General features: G+C 57.7%; 1 protein-coding gene across 3 annotated transcripts in view; it reads left to right on the top strand.

Moving 5' to 3' along the window:
- The window catches only part of CHAT (choline O-acetyltransferase), a 53458-nt gene that overhangs the window by 8483 nt on the left and 27574 nt on the right, over nucleotides 1-17401 (top strand). For 2 of the 3 annotated variants that reach the window (XM_089314180.1, XM_070058107.2), the window contains exons 3-7: nucleotides 3019-3210; nucleotides 3643-3761; nucleotides 5093-5146; nucleotides 8857-9037; nucleotides 11189-11366. In XM_089314180.1, coding sequence (XP_089170306.1) covers nucleotides 3019-3210; nucleotides 3643-3761; nucleotides 5093-5146; nucleotides 8857-9037; nucleotides 11189-11366 — 724 coding nt within the window. The remainder of the gene's footprint in view (nucleotides 1-3018; nucleotides 3211-3642; nucleotides 3762-5092; nucleotides 5147-8856; nucleotides 9038-11188; nucleotides 11367-17401) is intronic. The other variant, XM_070058108.2, reaches the window with a different exon arrangement.

Here is a 17401-nt window from a genome sequence, read left to right on the forward strand (position 1 = left end):
GAACTACCTTTCCCCCTAGAATAGCCTCCTGCCACCCCCACGTTCACTGCCAGTGGCTTTGAGCCCGCTGGAGGTGCCTTAGGGGGAGGCTGAATTCCCTTTGCCAAGCCTTGTTGCATTGCAGCCCCAGCTCAGCCCTGGAGCTCTGGGCTCCGTCTGTTCCACCAGCCCAAGACAAGGCCACCCTCCCTGGACGGTATCTGCCCACCCACCTGTCCAGCCGTGGAGTGACAGAACCACACTTCTGAGTGCTGGTTGCTGCACCTGTTGGTCTCTCTCCCCCAGCCCCGCTTCCCAGCCTTGCTTTGTGGTCCCCATCAGAACTTTCTGGCTTCTACCACTCCATGAGGTTGCTTCCTATACCACTCCAATGTTTGCAGCTGACCCGTGCCTCTGCTGTTAGCTGTGGCTCATGGCATGTTCGTGGCATGTTCTCTGCTGTGGCATGTTGTAGAGCTCTGTCTCTGTCTCTCCATCATCTCTGACTCCAACCCAGACCCTCCCGATCCCATCACATAGACCCCAGACCCCATGAGGAGGAGGACGGAAAGTGGCCGTGGCGGGGCTGGGCCTGGCTCATAGCGAGAGGGCTGGGCAAAACCTGGGGTGCTGCCCAGACCTGTGCTGGCATCGTGCCCCGGGGCAGGAGCAGCCTATAGCTGGCACTGACACCCCACCCTCTGCCAGAGCAGTGAAGTCCAGGGACAGGACCAGACAGGCGAGGACTGTCATCCGCCCATCAGCTCGCACTCACGCCATCTGCTTCTGCCTGGGGCGTGGGGCAGGAGCAGAGTAGAGGGGGGTGCTGTCAATAGGATCCCTTACTCCAGAGCCCCCCAGGGCAGAGAGGAGCCCCTGAAAGCCTCAGAGAAGCCCCTGGAGCAAGGTGGCCCACCAGCCACCAGCAACATTAATGAGAGTCTTTAAAACCCTCCTTGCCTGCGGTCAGCAGCTAGGAGAGGGAGCAGGGGAGAGGGAGTGGCCGCAGAGGAAGAGGAAGAAAAATAGGTGTGGAGGAAGAGGATTGCAGCCCCTGGATGTGCCACCTGGTCTGTGTGTGGCTTTGCACTGCTGTCTCCATGTTCTGACCCAGAATGGGAACTGAAACCCCCACCCTGCCTAATTCACAAGGTCAAAGACCTACCTGAGGCCCTAGGTGGACATGGCCACTAAGCTGGAAAGTGCCGTGCCCACCTAGGTGGACAGTGGGGTGGGAGGTTCTGTCCAGCCCCTGGCCGTGCGTCGGGATCCTTCTAGGAATTCCTCTGAAGGATCAGGACAGTCACAAGGTCATGTGTGCTGTTTTGGCCAACATGTAAGTCTCGTATGTTTTTATGGGGTGCAGCATAGTATCTCAATGCGTGTGTACAGCAAAGATGGATCCAATTGGGGAACCAACCTTTCCGCCTCTTCATCCTTGGGGTGCTGGCCTCTGGCTCTTCATACGGAATACATAGTGCATTCTGTGAGTTTGTGTCACCCCACCGTGCTCCTCCTGTGACTGTGCTTTGGTGCCTGTACTCAGACAGCCTCCCCTGCACCCTTCCCAATCCCCAACAATCACTAGTCTAAGCTCAGATTGGCTTTTTATTTTAAAATTCCCACACATGAGAGAGAACATGTCAAACTTGTCTGGCTTATTCTATTTAATCACTTGGCAGTTCTATCCCTTTTGCTGCAAACATCAGGGTTTCATCCTTTTTTCAGGCTGCATAATATTCTACAGGACATCCACGCCACGTTTTCCTGACCCATGTATCCACGGGTCTCACTAGTGCTGTGGTGAGAGTGGGAGTGTGGGTGTCTCTTTGATGTGTTGATGTTTATTTCCTTTGGATGTCTCCCGGAAAAGTGGGATGGCTAGGGGAGACGGTAGATCCCCTTGTAGCTTTTTGAGGAACCTCCATACGGCTGGGCTGATTTGCGTTCCCACCAACAGTTTCCTTTGCTCCACCTTCTCACCACGCTTGTTATTTTCTGGGTTTCTCTTGGTAGCCATTCAAATTGGGGTGAGCTACCACTCATGCTGGTTTGGATTTGCATTTCCCTGATGGCTAATGATCTTGAGTTTTTTTTTTTTTTTTCCCATGCACTTGGTGGCCATTTGTATTTTTTCTTTCGAGAACTGTCTGTTGCTCATTTCTTAAGTGGACTGTTTGGCTTTTTGCTGTTGAGTTTCTGGATATTAATCCTTTGTCAGATGAGCGGTTTGCAAATATTTCCTCCCGCGTCATAGGATTGTATGCTGCGTCTGTTTGAGGCCCTTGTTCCCCCCGGTTAACTCTCTCCTTGTCTCTCTAGATGGGGGTTGTTATTTGTGGGCTTGGAGAGGACAAGGGGAGAGGACTTCCACCCCTCGCCTGGCCCCACAAGGAACAAAATCCTTTGCCGGGTTGGAAGGCCTTCACGGGGAGCTTGGGGCAAGAGCACTGTTTCCAGGAAGCGAGCTGTAGGATTCTGGTCACTCCGGCAGCACTGAGCCATGACCCCCAGCCCACTTTTTTTTTTCCCCCTCCAGATCTCCCTGTGAGAGTGGTCCCTTTAAGGTCAATTAGGCTGTAGACTCCCAGCTGGGAACAATGCCTAACTGGAGACGGGCCAGCAGCTGACAGTATCAGTGGCTGGACTGCTCCATCTCAGACCCAGCCTGCACGGTTTCTAACAGGCACCTTCATAGCCGTCATGTCTCCCTGCTCCTACGGGGTTCTCACCTCCACATTATGGGGGGGGGGGACTGAGGCACAGAGGGCGGGTGTCTTGCCTCTAGATCACGCAGCTGCTAGGCAGCAAGGTCAGGATATAAACCCGGGTCTGTCCAACAGCAAGGACTCTTCTCGGGGTTGGTGTCTCCCAGGGGGTGGGGCGGGGAGAGGAACATAGTGGGGGTGCAGAGACAGCAAGCCAGAGCTCCCTAAATGCACAGTTCTGTTGGGCCTCAGAAACAGGCCCCAAGAATGAACGGAAGGAGACACAGACTGGCAGACACACAGCGAGTGCCCAGGGACCCCTCTCTTCCAGGAGCTGCCCAAGCTGCCGGTGCCCCCCCTGCAGCAGACCCTGGCCACCTACCTGCAGTGCATGCGACACCTGGTGCCCGAGGAGCAGTTCCGGAAGAGCCAGGCCATCGTGCAGCGTTTTGGGGCCCCTGGTGGCCTGGGCGAGACCCTGCAGCAGAAACTCCTGGAGCGGCAACAGGAGACAGACAACTGGGTATGGTCTACTGCGGGGGGCAGGGTACAGGGACCCACAGGAGAGGGGCGGGAGGCAGACGCAGACAGATGGCAGGATTCGGGTGACAAAGAGGGGGCAGAGAGGGACAAGGATGAGGTCAGGGAAGCAGAGAGAGGTGACAGGCAGGGGTGGGACTCACTAAAGAAAGGCAGAGGCCAAACAGGCAAGACTGGTGTGGAAGAGCAGGGGTGAGGGTGCAGGGCAGGGGTGGGCTTGGGAGCACAGGGACCTAGCACATACCTGGACTCACTGTGTATGTTGGGGGAATGAATGAATGCATAAATGAATAGGTGATCCAGGGACGTGCCCGCTTGTCCCCTGCGGTGGCCACGATGGGAGCGTGGTCTCCCCAGGTGCTGTGCGCCTGTCTGGGCGCATGGGTAAAGGCGCCCCTCGCTGCCTTCCCCGCAGGTGTCTGAGTACTGGCTCAATGACATGTACCTCAATAACCGCCTGGCCCTGCCCGTCAACTCCAGCCCCGCTGTGATCTTTGCTCAGCAGCACTTCCGCGACACCAATGACCAGCTCAGGTGAGGCCACAGTGCTCGCTGCTCAGGGACCCGCCCTCGCGGGAGGCTGGATCCAGCGCCAGGAAGGGCAGGTGGCGCTTCCTCTGGGGTGGTGGGATGGCCACTCGTGGAGGTCCCCCCTGGCGGTCTTGAACTGGCCGAAGCCCCGGGAGATGGCCCTGGTGGCTGGGACACACCTCCCCAGGGCTGTCTGAGCAGTATCTGCTGCCCCCCAGAGCCTGGCTCTACAAGGAGCCTCCAGAGGGGGTGCAAATGGTCCCTCCCCGGCAGCCGCGGCCGCCAGCAGAGCTTCTGCCATCTGCTGCAATTTCAGAGCTCACTGAGCCGCTGGAAGGGCCTCTGAGCCGCTGATGGCAATGGCAATGGCCGCGGTGGGCAGCGCTGGCGAGGCGGGGTGGGGGGGTCTGCCAGGGACTCTCACGGTCTCTGGGCTCAAGACGGATGGGGCAGCTCTGGGGGACAGGTGGGAGGGAGGAGGGCAGGTTCCCCAAGCTCTAACGGGAAAAGCCCCAGCACCCCCAACCCTGCCTCAGGGCAGAGCTCACCCAGGCTATAGAGACCCTCCCCCCGCCGCCCCCACGACCACCCTCAGTGTCCCCAAGATCGGCTCACTGAGCTGCTGGCCAGCGGCCCGGCCGCCTTCCCCGCCTTCCCCTGTGCCCTGCAGCCACGCCTCCCCTGGGCAGCAGGAGGCGCGTGGACTGACAGTGACTTCTGCAAGCAGTCCTGCAGGCGTGTTGGAGGGGGCATTTTCTCTCCCGTGCAATTAAGCCAGGCCTCATCATCCACGGGCGGTTAAGCTGACGCGGTCCCCGCGGCACGCCTCTCTGATGCCTGCTCCCCTTCGCTGCCTGCCGGCACTTGCTTTCTCTTGCGTTTCCACCTAGAGAACCCAATGATGGACAGCTCCCAGGAGACTGGGTTTCCTTGAGCTCCAGGGCCCCCAGCCAGGGCCAGCCCCAGGACTGGCCTTCCCAGGGAGCAGGTCCCATCCAGCCCTGTCTGCTGCTCTGTGGCTCTCCCTGTCTTCCCACTCCCCCTCCGCCCCTTCCAGGTGGTTCCAAGTTTGCCTGTGTCATCCCTTGGTTCTCACCAGAGGACGATCTTTACTGCAGGCTTGTGATGGGGCTGACAGCCTTGGGGGAAGGGGCAGCAGGCACCCCAAGGGATTGGTGTGCTCCTGGGACCTGGCACTTGGTGGTGGTTGAAGTTGGGGGTGGGGTGGAGAGGGGAGGTAGGGAGGAGGAAGAAGGAAGGAGGGAGAGCAGGAGGGAGGGAGGGAGGCAGGGAGCCGGGCGTGGGAGGAAGGGCTCAGCCTCACCTCTCTGCAGGTTTGCAGCCAGCCTCATCTCTGGAGTGCTCAGCTACAAGGCCCTGCTGGACAGGTAGGACTGTGGGCCCCACCTGGGACAGGTAGTGAGCGCTCTGTGCTGGCACAGTCAGCCAATGTGTCTCTCTCCCTGCCACGCTGGGCAGGGCTCTGGAGGGTGAGGACCTTGTCTTTTTCGAGCTCCGTGTTCTTGGCTCCTGTCACAGAGTCCCTGTCCCCACCCCACCCCACTATCAGGGTGAACTAAACCAAGCTGGCCTGATCAGTAAGGGTTCCTTTTCCTGGCAAGAGCACTGGCCTCCCTTGATATTTTTTTTTTAAGATTTATTTATTGATTTGAGAGACAGAGTTACAGAGACAAGGAGAGATAGAGAGAGAGGTCTTCCATCAGCTGGTAAACTCTTCAAATGGCTGCAATGGCCAGAGCTGCGCCTATCTGAAGCCAAGAGCCAGGAGCTTCTTCCAGGTCTCCCACATGGATACAGGAGCCCAAGGACTTGGGTCATCTTCTACTGCTTTCCCAGGCCACAGCAGACAGCTGGATCGGAAGTAAAGCAGCTGGGACTCAAACCAACACCCATATAGGATGCCGGCGCCTCAGGCAGAGGCTTAGCCTATTACGCCACAGCGCCGGCCCCTTCCCATGATCTTTCTAAAACATCTGTCTCCCTCCACGCCTCGTGAGTTCACAGGTGGAGTGAATTCCTTGGTCAGGAATTTAGAAAGCACAAGGAAAGGTGGAGAAGTGTTGCTGGGATGAGAGGTGGTAGGGTCAGTGTTCTCGCTCGCAGCTCTGTCTCTGTCCCTCCAAGCTCAGTGGACAGGAGGCACCCTGACAGGTGGAGGGAGCTGCACACACACACAGCGGGATAGAGTTGAATTTAGCAGGAAAATCCCCCTGCTGGCCAAGCCCAGGGTACCGGTGGGCATCAGGGGGAACCAGAGGGTCTGGAAAGCCCAGAGAATAGAAAGATCCCAGACGCTGGAGTGAGAGGGAGGCCCAAAGCAATGTCCTTTGAACAGATCAGGAAGTTGAAGATCAGAGAGGTTAAGTACATTGCCCATTGTCACACAGCCAGGAGGTGACAGAGCAAAGAAGGCACAGGGGACAAACTTCACTCTGTTCACCCAGCCTTGGGGCTCAGGCTCAGACCTGCAACCCCCCCAAGAGGAGGAGGCAGGGCCCCCAGACCTAACGGCCCAATGGCTCAGGGCTTGGGCCCTGGGGTCAGCAGACTTGACTCTGAATTCAGATGCCTATGAGCTGTCCAGAACCTGTCTGGACCACACCCTCTCAGACGCAGAACTCGCGCCCCCAGGCCCAGCCCAGTCTCTGTCTTGGAAGAGCTAGGAGGAAGGGTGGAGGAGGAAAAGCACCATTCTCTGTACCCATCCATCACAGCAGTCCGCACCCCAGACTCACGTGTGTGTGCGCACTCCCACGGACGCCTCGTCCCGTTCCGATGACTGTAAATGTCACATGCCGGGGACCTTTGCCAGTTCCTGTTTTGGGCCACTCATTCATTCACTCATTTATTGATTCACTCTACAATGCCTTAATGCTAGGAAGATGAAGAGAAATAAGGCTCCATCTGCAGACTACTGGGCAGTTCAGACACACGATTACCGAACCCCCAGACAGCCCCACCGGGGGAGGGTCCCCTGGCCATTGCAGAAGAGCCCCAGAGAATTCTGAACTCCACTTGCCCTGACCTGTCTTGCACCTCTGTAGGTGCACCTGCCATATAGCCCAGCTGTCCGCTCAGGGACCCAGAAGTCATCTACGGTTCCTCTTTCTCCCCCACCCCTAGTCTGCTACCCAGAGCCCCGGGGGTGGTCGCCCTCCCTGGAGAACACACCCATGAGCCTCCCTCGCCCTCCTGTCTCAGCTGCAGCTTCCTTCCTTGGTCATTACCAAAGCAGAAAGTACAGCAAAGCCCACCTGCGCCGGCAGCCCTCTGAGTCTGTCCCTGCCTGCCTGCCCTGTAGCCCCTCACCCAGCCTCACCCACCCCCTCAACACTCGGCCGGTGCTTCTCAGACTATCTCTGCAGAAAGACTAGTGGGTGTTTTTACTTTTTCTCCAATTTTTTAATTTGTTTGTAAAACACAACAAAACTTGAATTACTGGACACGTGGTACAAAAGCAGAAACCTGAGACTGCAAGTTTCATTATTGGATTCAACAACTCTACACCTCCCACCACATGGCTATAGGTGTGTCTGGGTTCCAGCACTCACTGTCATGTGTCAGTCACGACAGCTCAGTGTGACACCTGCTCTTTGAGACAACACCACCCCCACCCCCACCCCCCTTAGGGCTCAGCTTGTGCTACTGGGCTTCAGTGACCCTGCTCCAGCTGCCACCCTCTGGCCCTGCCACTCATTTTGTCTCAGTGCCCAAAATTCTCCCATCTCTTCAGCTACTCCCCACCCACACATCCCAGGACGTGCACACTAAGAGAGCAGACAATGCATATCTTGTTTGCTGCTATGTCTCAGGTCCTAGAAGGGTGCGTGACATTGAGAGGTGCTCAGAGAGTCTTTGTTGGCTGAAAGGATGGATGGATGGACAGTGGGTAGAAGGATGGATGGATGGATGGTGGGTGAATGGATGGGTGGGTGGATGGATGGGTGGATGAGTGGTAGGTGGATGGATGGGTGGGTGGATGGATGGATGGGTGGATGGATGAGTGGTAGGTGGATGGATGGATGGGTGGATGGATGGGTGGTGGGTGGATGGTGGGTGGATGAACGGGTGGTGGGTGGATGGATGGATGGGTGGATGGATGGGTGGTGGATGGATGGATGGATGGATGGGTGGTAGGTGGATGGATGGGTGGGTAGATGGTGGGGGATGGGTAGATGGATGGATGAGTGGAAGGTGGATGGATGGGTGGATGGATGGGTGGTGGGTGGATGGATGGGTGGATGGATGGGTGGGTGGTAGGTGGATGGATGGGTGGGTGGATGGATGGGTGGTGGATGGATGGATGGATGGGTGGTGGGTGGATGGATGGGTGGTGGATGGATGGATGGATGGGTGGATGGATGGGTGGTAGGTGGACGGATGGGTGGTGGGTGGATGGATGGATGGGTGGGTGGATGGATGGGTGGATAGATGGGTGGTAGGTGGATGGATGGGTGGTGGGTGGATGGATGGGTGGTGGATGGATGGATGGATGGGTGGATGGATGGGTGGTAGGTGGACGGATGGGTGGTGGGTGGATGGATGGATGGGTGGGTAGATGGTGGGGGATGGGTAGATGGATGGATGAGTGGAAGGTGGATGGATGGGTGGATGGGAGGGAGGGAAGAAGAACAGACACAGGCATGGTGACATCACAGGGGAGAGACATTGCTGCCTTGAACTCAAGAAGGGGCTTCCAGAAGACAGGCTACAGGAGCAGGCTTTTGAAAGAGGGGAAGGAGCTTTCTAAACACTGAATGCAAGGATGGGTGCACGTGGGCCAAGCAGAGGCCACATAAGCAAAGGCACCCAGGGCCGAATGGTGAGGTTTGCAATGCCGTGCGAGAGGCTGGAATGACGAGGATTGACAGAGGTGTGACGCAAGCCTGGGGCTCTCCCACGGGCCCCGGAAATGGATCGCTCTTCAGAAAGTGGAGAACTGAGTTCCGCAACTGACATGCAGCCCTGGGTGTGTGCCTCAGTTTACCTAACCAAGTTGCAGCAGAACCAGTTCCAAGTCCCTCTCTACCTGACCACCTGCCTTCCTCCTCCCCCACTCCCCCCACCCCGCCTCCAGCCACTCCATCCCCACGGACTGCGCCAAGGGCCAGCTGTCTGGACAGCCCCTCTGCATGAAACAATACTATGGGCTCTTCTCTTCCTACCGGCTCCCCGGACATGCCCGGGACACACTGGTGGCCCAGAAGAGCAGCATCATGCCCGAGCCGGAGCACATCATTGTAGCCTGCTGCAACCAGGTAAGCCGCGCCTTGTCACCACTGCCGCCTCTCGGGCTCCGGGAGCGAGTGGATGTGTCCTTCCATCCCTACTTCTCCCAGGGAGCTCAAGCCCATGCCCCTGAATCACACGGGGAGCTGGGGGCACCGTGGCCCCAACATGGGGTCTCTTGCTCCCAGTCAGTGCCATCTCCCTCCACGCGTGGGCTTTCGGAATGAGGAGAATCACCAGACAGACGGTGGTGTCCCGGGCCCGGGCAGGTTGAAGAACTCCCTGCATGCCCCGGGAGCCTGCCAGCCCCTCCAGCTGCCCAGCCACTTGTTTCTATGCACTCACCCTGGCTGTGGCCCCCCAGGGGCCCTGCACAGACAGAACAGAGTTACAGACGGACGTGTGGGCCCTCCCATGTGCCAGACCACACTCCACCTGACCGTGCAGGGGCCCTCAGCGCCTCCATTTGCCAGATGGGGAAGTGAGGTTCCCATGAGCAAAACAGTCTGCCCGAGAGTGGAAAGGACTCCCAGGTCTGACCGGGGGCCCCAAGGCCCCCACTTTGTGCCCTGTAGCTCAGGGCCTCAGACCGGGGTCCCCAGAGCCAGCACAGACCCCCGACAAGCTGATGAGAGGAAGGGCTCCTATCTCCCTCTCAGTGTCCCAAACTCTTGTTCTATACAAGCAGACGTCACAGAGAGGTTGTTCCCAGCCCTCCTTCATTCAAAAGCCAAGCCCAACACTTCCCATCCCCCACCCCCCCGCCCCGCTGTGTAGAAGTCCGCCCTTCCAGAGTTACTCTGAGAGCTCCTGCCCTGGGCCAGGCTACACGTGGTCACTGCCCTGGGCGGGAGCCAAGACTTCACTGTCAATCAGCTCAAAAGGAGTCTGGACCTGGGTCTCTGCATAGACTTTTTTTTTTTTTAATATTTATTTATTTATTTGAAAGTCAGAGTTATACAGAGAAAGTAGAGTCAGAGAGCAAGCGAGAGAGAGAGAGAGAGAGAGAGAGAGAGAGAGAGAAAGACGTCTTCCATCCGCTGGTTCACTCCCCAATTGGCCACAATGGCCAGAGCTGAGCTGATCTGAAGCCAGGAGCCAGGAGCTTCTTCTGGGTCTCCCACGCGGGTGCAGGGGCCCAAGCACTTGGGCCATCTTCTACTGCTTTCCCAGGCCACAGCAGAGAGCTGGATGGGAAGTAGAGCAGCCGGGACTTGAACCGGCACCCATATGGGATGCCGGCACTGCAGGTGGCGGCTTTACCCGCTATGCCACATCACCGGCTCCTGGTTCCTTACTTTGAATGCTGGGTGTGTCCACCGTACAAGGACACTCACTACCTATCACTCAGCCATGCCCTTTCTGGAGAACAGTGAGGCTCCTCCCACCGTTTTGCCATTGCAAACAAGGCTGCCACACAGAGCCCCTCCTATGTCCTCTGGTGCACGTGCCTTGGGCTGCGGTCTGCATGTATAAGGGCCATTGCTGAGTCACAGGCATGCACAAGGAAGTTTCAGTGAATGCTGCTCTTCCGATGGTGGCTGTGCCAATTTTTTTTTTTAAATTTTTTTTTTTGACATGCAGAGTGAACAGTGAGAGAGAGAGACAGAGAGAAAGGTCTTCCTTTGCCGTTGGTTCACCCTCCAATGGCCGCCGCGGCCGGCGCGCTGCAGCCGGCGCACCGCGCTGATCCGAAGGCAGGAGCCAGGTGCTTCTCCTGGTCTCCCATGGGGTGTAGGGCCCAAGCACCTGGGCCATCCTCCATTGCACTCCCTGACCACAGCAGAGAGCTGGCCTGGAAGAGGGGCAACCGGGACAGAATCCGGCGCCCCGACCGGGACTAGAACCCGGTGTGCCGGCGCCACAAGGCGGAGGATTAGCCTAGTGAGCTGCGGCGCCGGCCGGCTGTGCCAATTTATACCCAGTTCCCCTACAAATGTAACGGCTTTGGGTATTGCAGGAACTACACAAATTTTCCTTTGGATCAGTCCTCATAGCTGTGAGCAGCGTGAAGCCCAGTCAGCGGTCAGCGCTGGGTTGGTGCCCCCAGTGGGAATGATTTAGCACTCCCCGCACCCCCACTCCCAGCCCTGGAATAGCGTCCCCTTCCCAAGCCCACCCGGTGCCTGGCTGGCGACAACGGGCGCCCGGGTGACATGTCCCTCCTGTTTCTCCCGCAGTTCTTTGTCTTGGATGTTGTCGTTAACTTCCGCCGTCTCAGTGAGGGGGACCTGTTCACTCAGCTGAGAAAGATAGTCAGAATGGCCGCCAGCGAGGACCGCCGCCTGCCCCCCATCGGCCTGCTGACGACAGACGGGAGGAGCGAGTGGGCCGAGGCCAGGACGGCTCTTGTGAAAGGTCAGCAGCAGCGGTGCCCGTCGCCCCACATCTCCTGTCCTCTGGCTCTGCCCCCCAGCCACCACCATCACCTCTGGGGTCGGGCGCCATGGCTTCACCCCCATTGGCCATAGCGCAGGGAGCCCAGGCCAGTGGTCTTTTGCACAGGCCCCTCGAGTCTCATCTACAGATATCCTGGCTTTCTGGGTGAGCCTTGCTAGCGCCGGGATGGTGAGGACAGGAAGGGGCTTGGGGGGCATCTAGGAAAACCGTTGGAGATCTCAGTCATTGGAGAGTGGATAGATGGGCTGGGCTGGGGCCCGTCTGTGGGAGGGTGGCTGGCCGTCTCCCTTATCTCATCTCTTGGCTCTGGGCCTTTTCATTGTCAAGGTGACCCTGGTCTTGAAACATCTCTGAGCATTCCCACTGGAAAGCCAGGAATATTCTTGGACACTTTAAATCATCTTCTGGAAACTTCTTCTAAAATCCAAGGCCAACTCTAGTCTCAGGAGTTGGATGGAGTCTTTCTTTCTGCCTCCCTCCCTCCCTCCCTCCCTCCCTTCCTTTCCACCTTCCTCCTTTTTGTTAAGATTTATTTTACTGAAAGGCAAAGTGACAAAGGGGAAGAGAGAGAGAGAGAATCTTCCACCCACTGGTTCACTCCCCAAATGGCTGCATCAGCCAGGAACTGGGTCAAGCTGAAGCCAGAAGCCAGGCGCTCCATCTGAGTCTCCCACATGGGTGGCGGGGGCCTAAGCACTTGGACCATCATTCATTGCTTTCCCAGATGCATTATCAGGGAGTCAGATCAGAAACGGAGCAGATGGGACTCGAACCAGTGCTCACTGTAGGATGCCGGCGACAGGGGAGGCAGCTTAACCCCCTGGGCACAGCACTGCCTCCCAGGTGAAGGAATTCCTTTCAATTCTTGCTCATCTTGGACATCCTGGGATGAGAGGCAGAGCTTCTAGGAGTCTCCCTCTCACCTGTCTGCGTGTCAGTGGGTCCGGCAGTCCCCTCTGACTCCCTGCCTGTCTGTAGCTGAGGACCTGACCAGTCCCAGGGGGCTGGGAGAATCAGAGGAGACGGGGCAGCCCCGGGACAGAGAAACAGGAAGAGAGGAAATGGGGTGGGGGAGGCAGGCTTCAAATACACCACAATGTTTACCCATAGAAGGCCGCGGAGACAGCAGGTGCCAAATAAGTGCTTTGGGAGTTCAGAGAGGGGAGGGAACCCTTCCAATTGGGATTAAAAATTTTGATAGAAATTTTTTAAAGCTTATTGATTTTTTTATTGGAAAGGCAGAGAGAGCGTGCTTCCATCTGATGGTTCACTCCCCCAGATGGCCACAACAGCCTGCGTGGGCTAGGCCAAGCTGAACCCAGGAGCCGGGAGCATCTGTGGGTGCAGGGCCCAAGCACTGGGACCATCTTTTCCTGCTTTCCCGGGAGCATCAGCAGGGAGCTGGATCAGAAGTGGAGCAGCCGGGACGTGAACCGGTGCCCATATGGGATGCCTGGCTTATGGTGCCACAGCGCCAGTCTTCTACTTGGAACCTTGAAAGGCTTTGTTGGAAGAAGAAGTGGGAATAGGGCCAAGCCCAGTGCCATGAGTGAGTGAGGGGGCCGAGTTGGAAGGCGGGAGGGTGGTATCCAGGCAGGTGGACTGAGTGTGGGCAAAGCTGGCCCATCATCAGGGACACGTCTAGCCCTTCCTGGAGACCCTGTCTCTAGAGGGAGCTGCTGGCTCCTTGCCCCGAGCAGAGCTCAGCCCAGCTGTCTCAGCCTTGGGCATCTGGGAGCCCCCTGCCCTCCCTCCTGCCCGCAGCCTCGGTCTCTGTGGCCGGTGTGCTTGTCCTGGCTGGTGTGGCTCATCTCTAGGGTGAGTGCTGATGCTCTCCCTCCCTCCGCCCGTCTGCAACATCCCAAAGGACTCTGCCTTGGTTTAGCTCTGAATCTACCATGCCATCCGCAGTGGGAGACCACGTACATTTCAATAAAAGAACGAAGTACTGGCAGTGCCTGGTCCCAGACTTACTTCCCACTTGCTGATTTATCCTGTCCTCCAATTATTAGGCACCTGCTGGATACTTGGTCCTAAGTAGAAGGCCGTGGAGCCACAGGGAGTGGGGAGAGCCGACCGCTCTGGCGGACCTGACGGCTGAGGCGGGGCATTAATAACTCGCTATTAGAAAGTGAGTTCATTCTCTCTGGAGACCGTGGTGAAATCGGGCCCTGCAGGGAAAGAGACAGGCGTCAAAATAATCGCCTCTGCTTCCAGCTCGGTTTCCACTTTATTAGCAGGCCAGGGCCAAGCCACTCCCTCCAGCACTGACCGGGATCGCCCTGGGGCCTAAGTGCTTGGGCTGTGCTAATCGGAATTAATTTGTTCATGGCGCTTGATCTGGCTTTCTGAATGGCAGCGCTGTTTCTGAGCGATGCACCACACAAAGGAGGGAAGACACGCACCTGCCCCTGGGCAATCGGATTAATCCCATTAGCGCTGAGTGTGTCGCCTACCCGCCCGGCGAGAAATAGGGCGACCGTTTAGGAAGCAGTTGTGGTGTGGGTGATAGATCTCAAAGCAAAAGCAGCCGGAAAGAAAAGAAGGGTGAGGCAGAGAGAGGCCTGGGTTGCTTTAAGTGCAAGCCGGGGAGCGGAGGGTGGTGCCATTTGCCGAGATGGACAGCGAGTGGAAGGGTGGGTGCGGGATGGAGAAATCTCATCTTGAGTCATCTGAATGCAGACGTCAGGTTAGATGAATGCGTCTGGCGCTTGCAGGGGAGGTCAGAGCAGAGATATAAATTGGAGAACCATCAGCACCTAAATGATATTAAAAGGCCCAGGCCTGGATGAGATCATGGAGATGCAGAAGAGGAGGGGCCCGCAGAGGTCCGGTGGGGAGGGGGAGGCGGGAAGAGAGCAAAGGCACGGAGCAGAGCAGCTCGGGGAGGGGCCAGGAGATGCCACCAGGATCCTGGAAGGAGGTAGGGAGCAGCCGGCCACGTGCAACGCTGCCACGAGCTTGCGGGGCCACGGAACAGGGAGGAGATGGTGAGCTTGGCAAGGGTCAGGCTGGAGCTGCAGGAGATAGGAACTGTTGATGATGTGGCTAATGAGTGGAACCAGCAAATGTAGGTGACTCTTTAATAAAAAAAAAAATATTTGTTTGAAAGGCAGAGAGAGAGAGAGAGAGGAGAGATCATCTTGGGTTCACTCCCCAGATGGCCAGGGATTGCATCCAGGTTTCCCACAGAGATGGCAGGGGTCCAAGCACCTGGGCCATCTTCTGCTGCTTTCCCAGGTGCATTAGCAGAGAGCTGGATGGGAAACGCAGCAGCCAAGACTTGAACCAGTGCTCTGACGTGGGATGCTGGCATTGCACAGGGCGGCTAAACCCACTGCTCCTCCAGGCTGCTCGTTTCAAATGTTGCGTCATTACAAGGAACAGAAAATTGGAGACGTTACCAGACAAGCACAGGCATCAACAGAAATGTTCTGAGTAGGAGAGGCAGGTGCATGGTGTACGTATACAGGTGCGTGGAGGGAGTCCAGTGAATGGAATTGTAAGAGACAGGAGAATGGTGGAGGTGTGGAACTCTGGCCAAGGAAAAAGAGGGAAGCCAGAGAAATGGAGACTTTGAGCTGGTACAGGGAAAACAGAAACCCCGGGCCCAGGGCCTATAGTATAGCAGTGGTGGCAGTGGCGGTGGCTCCAATTGGTGGCCCCTGGTCTCTGAACAGAGAAGTCACAGCCAGGAGCTGAGAGAGGTGCGGGCCAGTGGGATGCTGAAGACAACGAAGAACGTATGAAACGGGCTCGTGGGACGTGGGGCAGGAACTCGAACTCCTGGATGAGATTTCAGAGCGTCTGGAGAAGTGGATTAGCCTCCTCACGCAACACCTGCTCATGCTCCCCCGTGTTTAGCTTCTCGGTTCCACGCAAGGAGCCGCTGGGTCCCCGGGAGAGGCAGGAGGGGCTGCTGGGAGTGCTGAGTAAGGAGGGGGTCTCAGTGTGCTTGGCTGCCCCAACACCATGCCACAGACCTGGCGGCTTCAGCCCCGGAAGTGCGTTGTTCCACAGTTCTGAAGGCTGAAGGTCAAGACCAAGGTCGGGGCCAGCTTCTCCTGAGGCCTTGCTGCTTGGCTCGTTCTCCCCGGGGTCTTCACATCATCTTCCTTCTGTGCACATCTGCGCCCTGGTCTCCTCTTCTCACGGGCACACCAGTCCTGGTGCTCAGGTCCTCCTGATGGCTTCTCTTCATTGAGAATGAGGAAGCCCCTACCCCTGCGCACTGTCAGACGCTGAGGGGCTGCCTGCTGGGACTTCAGCATGAGTATTTTGAGGGAACTGGAATCCGGAGTGACTGACGGATGGCGAGCGTAGGAGGCAGGGCTGGTGGAGGTTGCAAGGGTTAGGAGTGGAGTCATGGAACAGAGTTGTGAACCCGAAAGCCCAGGCTATGACCAGCGTGTGGGGTGCTTGGACAGAGGCGTCAGAGGGGACAGGACCCTGGGAGCCAGCAGGTCCTCTACTATGCCCTCGGGAGTGGCTGTTGAGATGAGATTGTCCACGGGAAACTGGTGGAGGAATTGAGAGAAGACGTGATATTCAAGTTATGGGGGGCAATGCCTTGAGTGGTCCCAAGGAGGGAGAAAGCGAGGCTGGAGGGGCCCGTATGGTCCTGATGCAGAGCTGGGAGCAGGTCGGGGCACGGGAGGGGGGTGGTTGGGCAGGGACAGAGGGGACAGCGGTGATGGGGGATACAGCCCAGTGGTCCCAGCTCCAAGGGAAGGGGCAAGAAGGTGAGTGGAGCACGTGCAGAAGTGGTTAGCCATACAGTGGGACTGGCAGGGCTCAGGGGGAGAGGACCACGTCCACCGAGGGGTCCCACGGAGCAGTGAGCCACGAGGGCAGGTTTGTCACCGATATCTCCCTGCCTCTGGGAAGCTGGCCGGCCGTGGCTGTGGGAGCTGAGCATCCCTGTGGCCCACAGCAGTGTCCTGATGAATGCCATGGAGTGGGCTGAGCAGTTTCAGCCCTGAGGCCTCCACCTCCCTCCCTGGGACCTGGCCCCCTGGGGTCCAGGCAGGTGCCATGCAGCAGGAGGCCCTGGCCAAGCCGACCTCTGCTGCTTCTGGCGAGGTCTGGGCCAAGGAGCCTAACTGTGGGCGACATGTGCGTCTGAGTTTGCATGCAGTTGCCCAGCCTTTTATTTCATCAACCTGTCTCCTTGGAGACACTGTCTCTGGCCCTCCCGCAGCCTGGGCAGCCCCCATCCGTCAGCCCTAGTGTCAGCCTGTCTGACCCTGAGGAGGTGGGGCTGGTGGAGATCCAGGGACTGCCAGGGTGACACGGCTGAAATGCATGAGGAGGGTAGCCAGGTGCCTTGTTGGGACTCATCGGCCACAGGCCAAGTGCCGTGCTGGGGGCCAAGGTGCTGGACGCACAGCCTAAAACCAAAGGAGCAGTTCAGACAGAGCCGCCCACCCCCTGCCCAGAGGGACAGTGGAGGCTGCCTCCTGGACCTGCCGCAGCCCAGAAGGGCTTCCTGTCCCGAGTGGAACTTGTCGCTCAAGCCAGGTGGGCTGAGGTCAGTGTGATTCAGCCCTGGCTGCAGACTGGGGTTGTTGATGACATCAGGATCGTCTAGAGCATTCCTTAAGACGGAAACAAAACGTTCCTGGGCCCCAGTGATTTTCCAGTAGGATAGGAGTAGGGCCAAGGAATCTATTTTAAAGCGTCCTGGTGTTTGCAAACGTGCAGCCCAGACTGGGACCCACTTGGGTGTTAGTAACAGCCGTGCGCCAAGCTCCCCTTTCTGACCCTTGCTTCCTGAAGCTTGGTGAACGGAGGAAGTAGCTTTGCCTCCCAACTCCGGGGCAGTGGCTGATGACACCAGGACAGCCACCGGCCTGGCTGGGCTGCTGAAGACCAGCATAGGGGCTCAGGATGTCCCTCCCGACTCAGCCACGAAGCTGTGGCCTCCCTGAACCCAGAAGGAGCCAACCCCGTTATCCTGGGCTGGAAATTTAATTAGACATTCGGCCTGAGTC

The sequence above is a fragment of the Oryctolagus cuniculus genome, chromosome 15, assembly GCF_051225735.1.
Source record: "Oryctolagus cuniculus isolate XC-2025 breed Fujian yellow rabbit chromosome 15, ASM5122573v1, whole genome shotgun sequence".
Lineage (NCBI taxonomy): Eukaryota > Metazoa > Chordata > Mammalia > Lagomorpha > Leporidae > Oryctolagus > Oryctolagus cuniculus.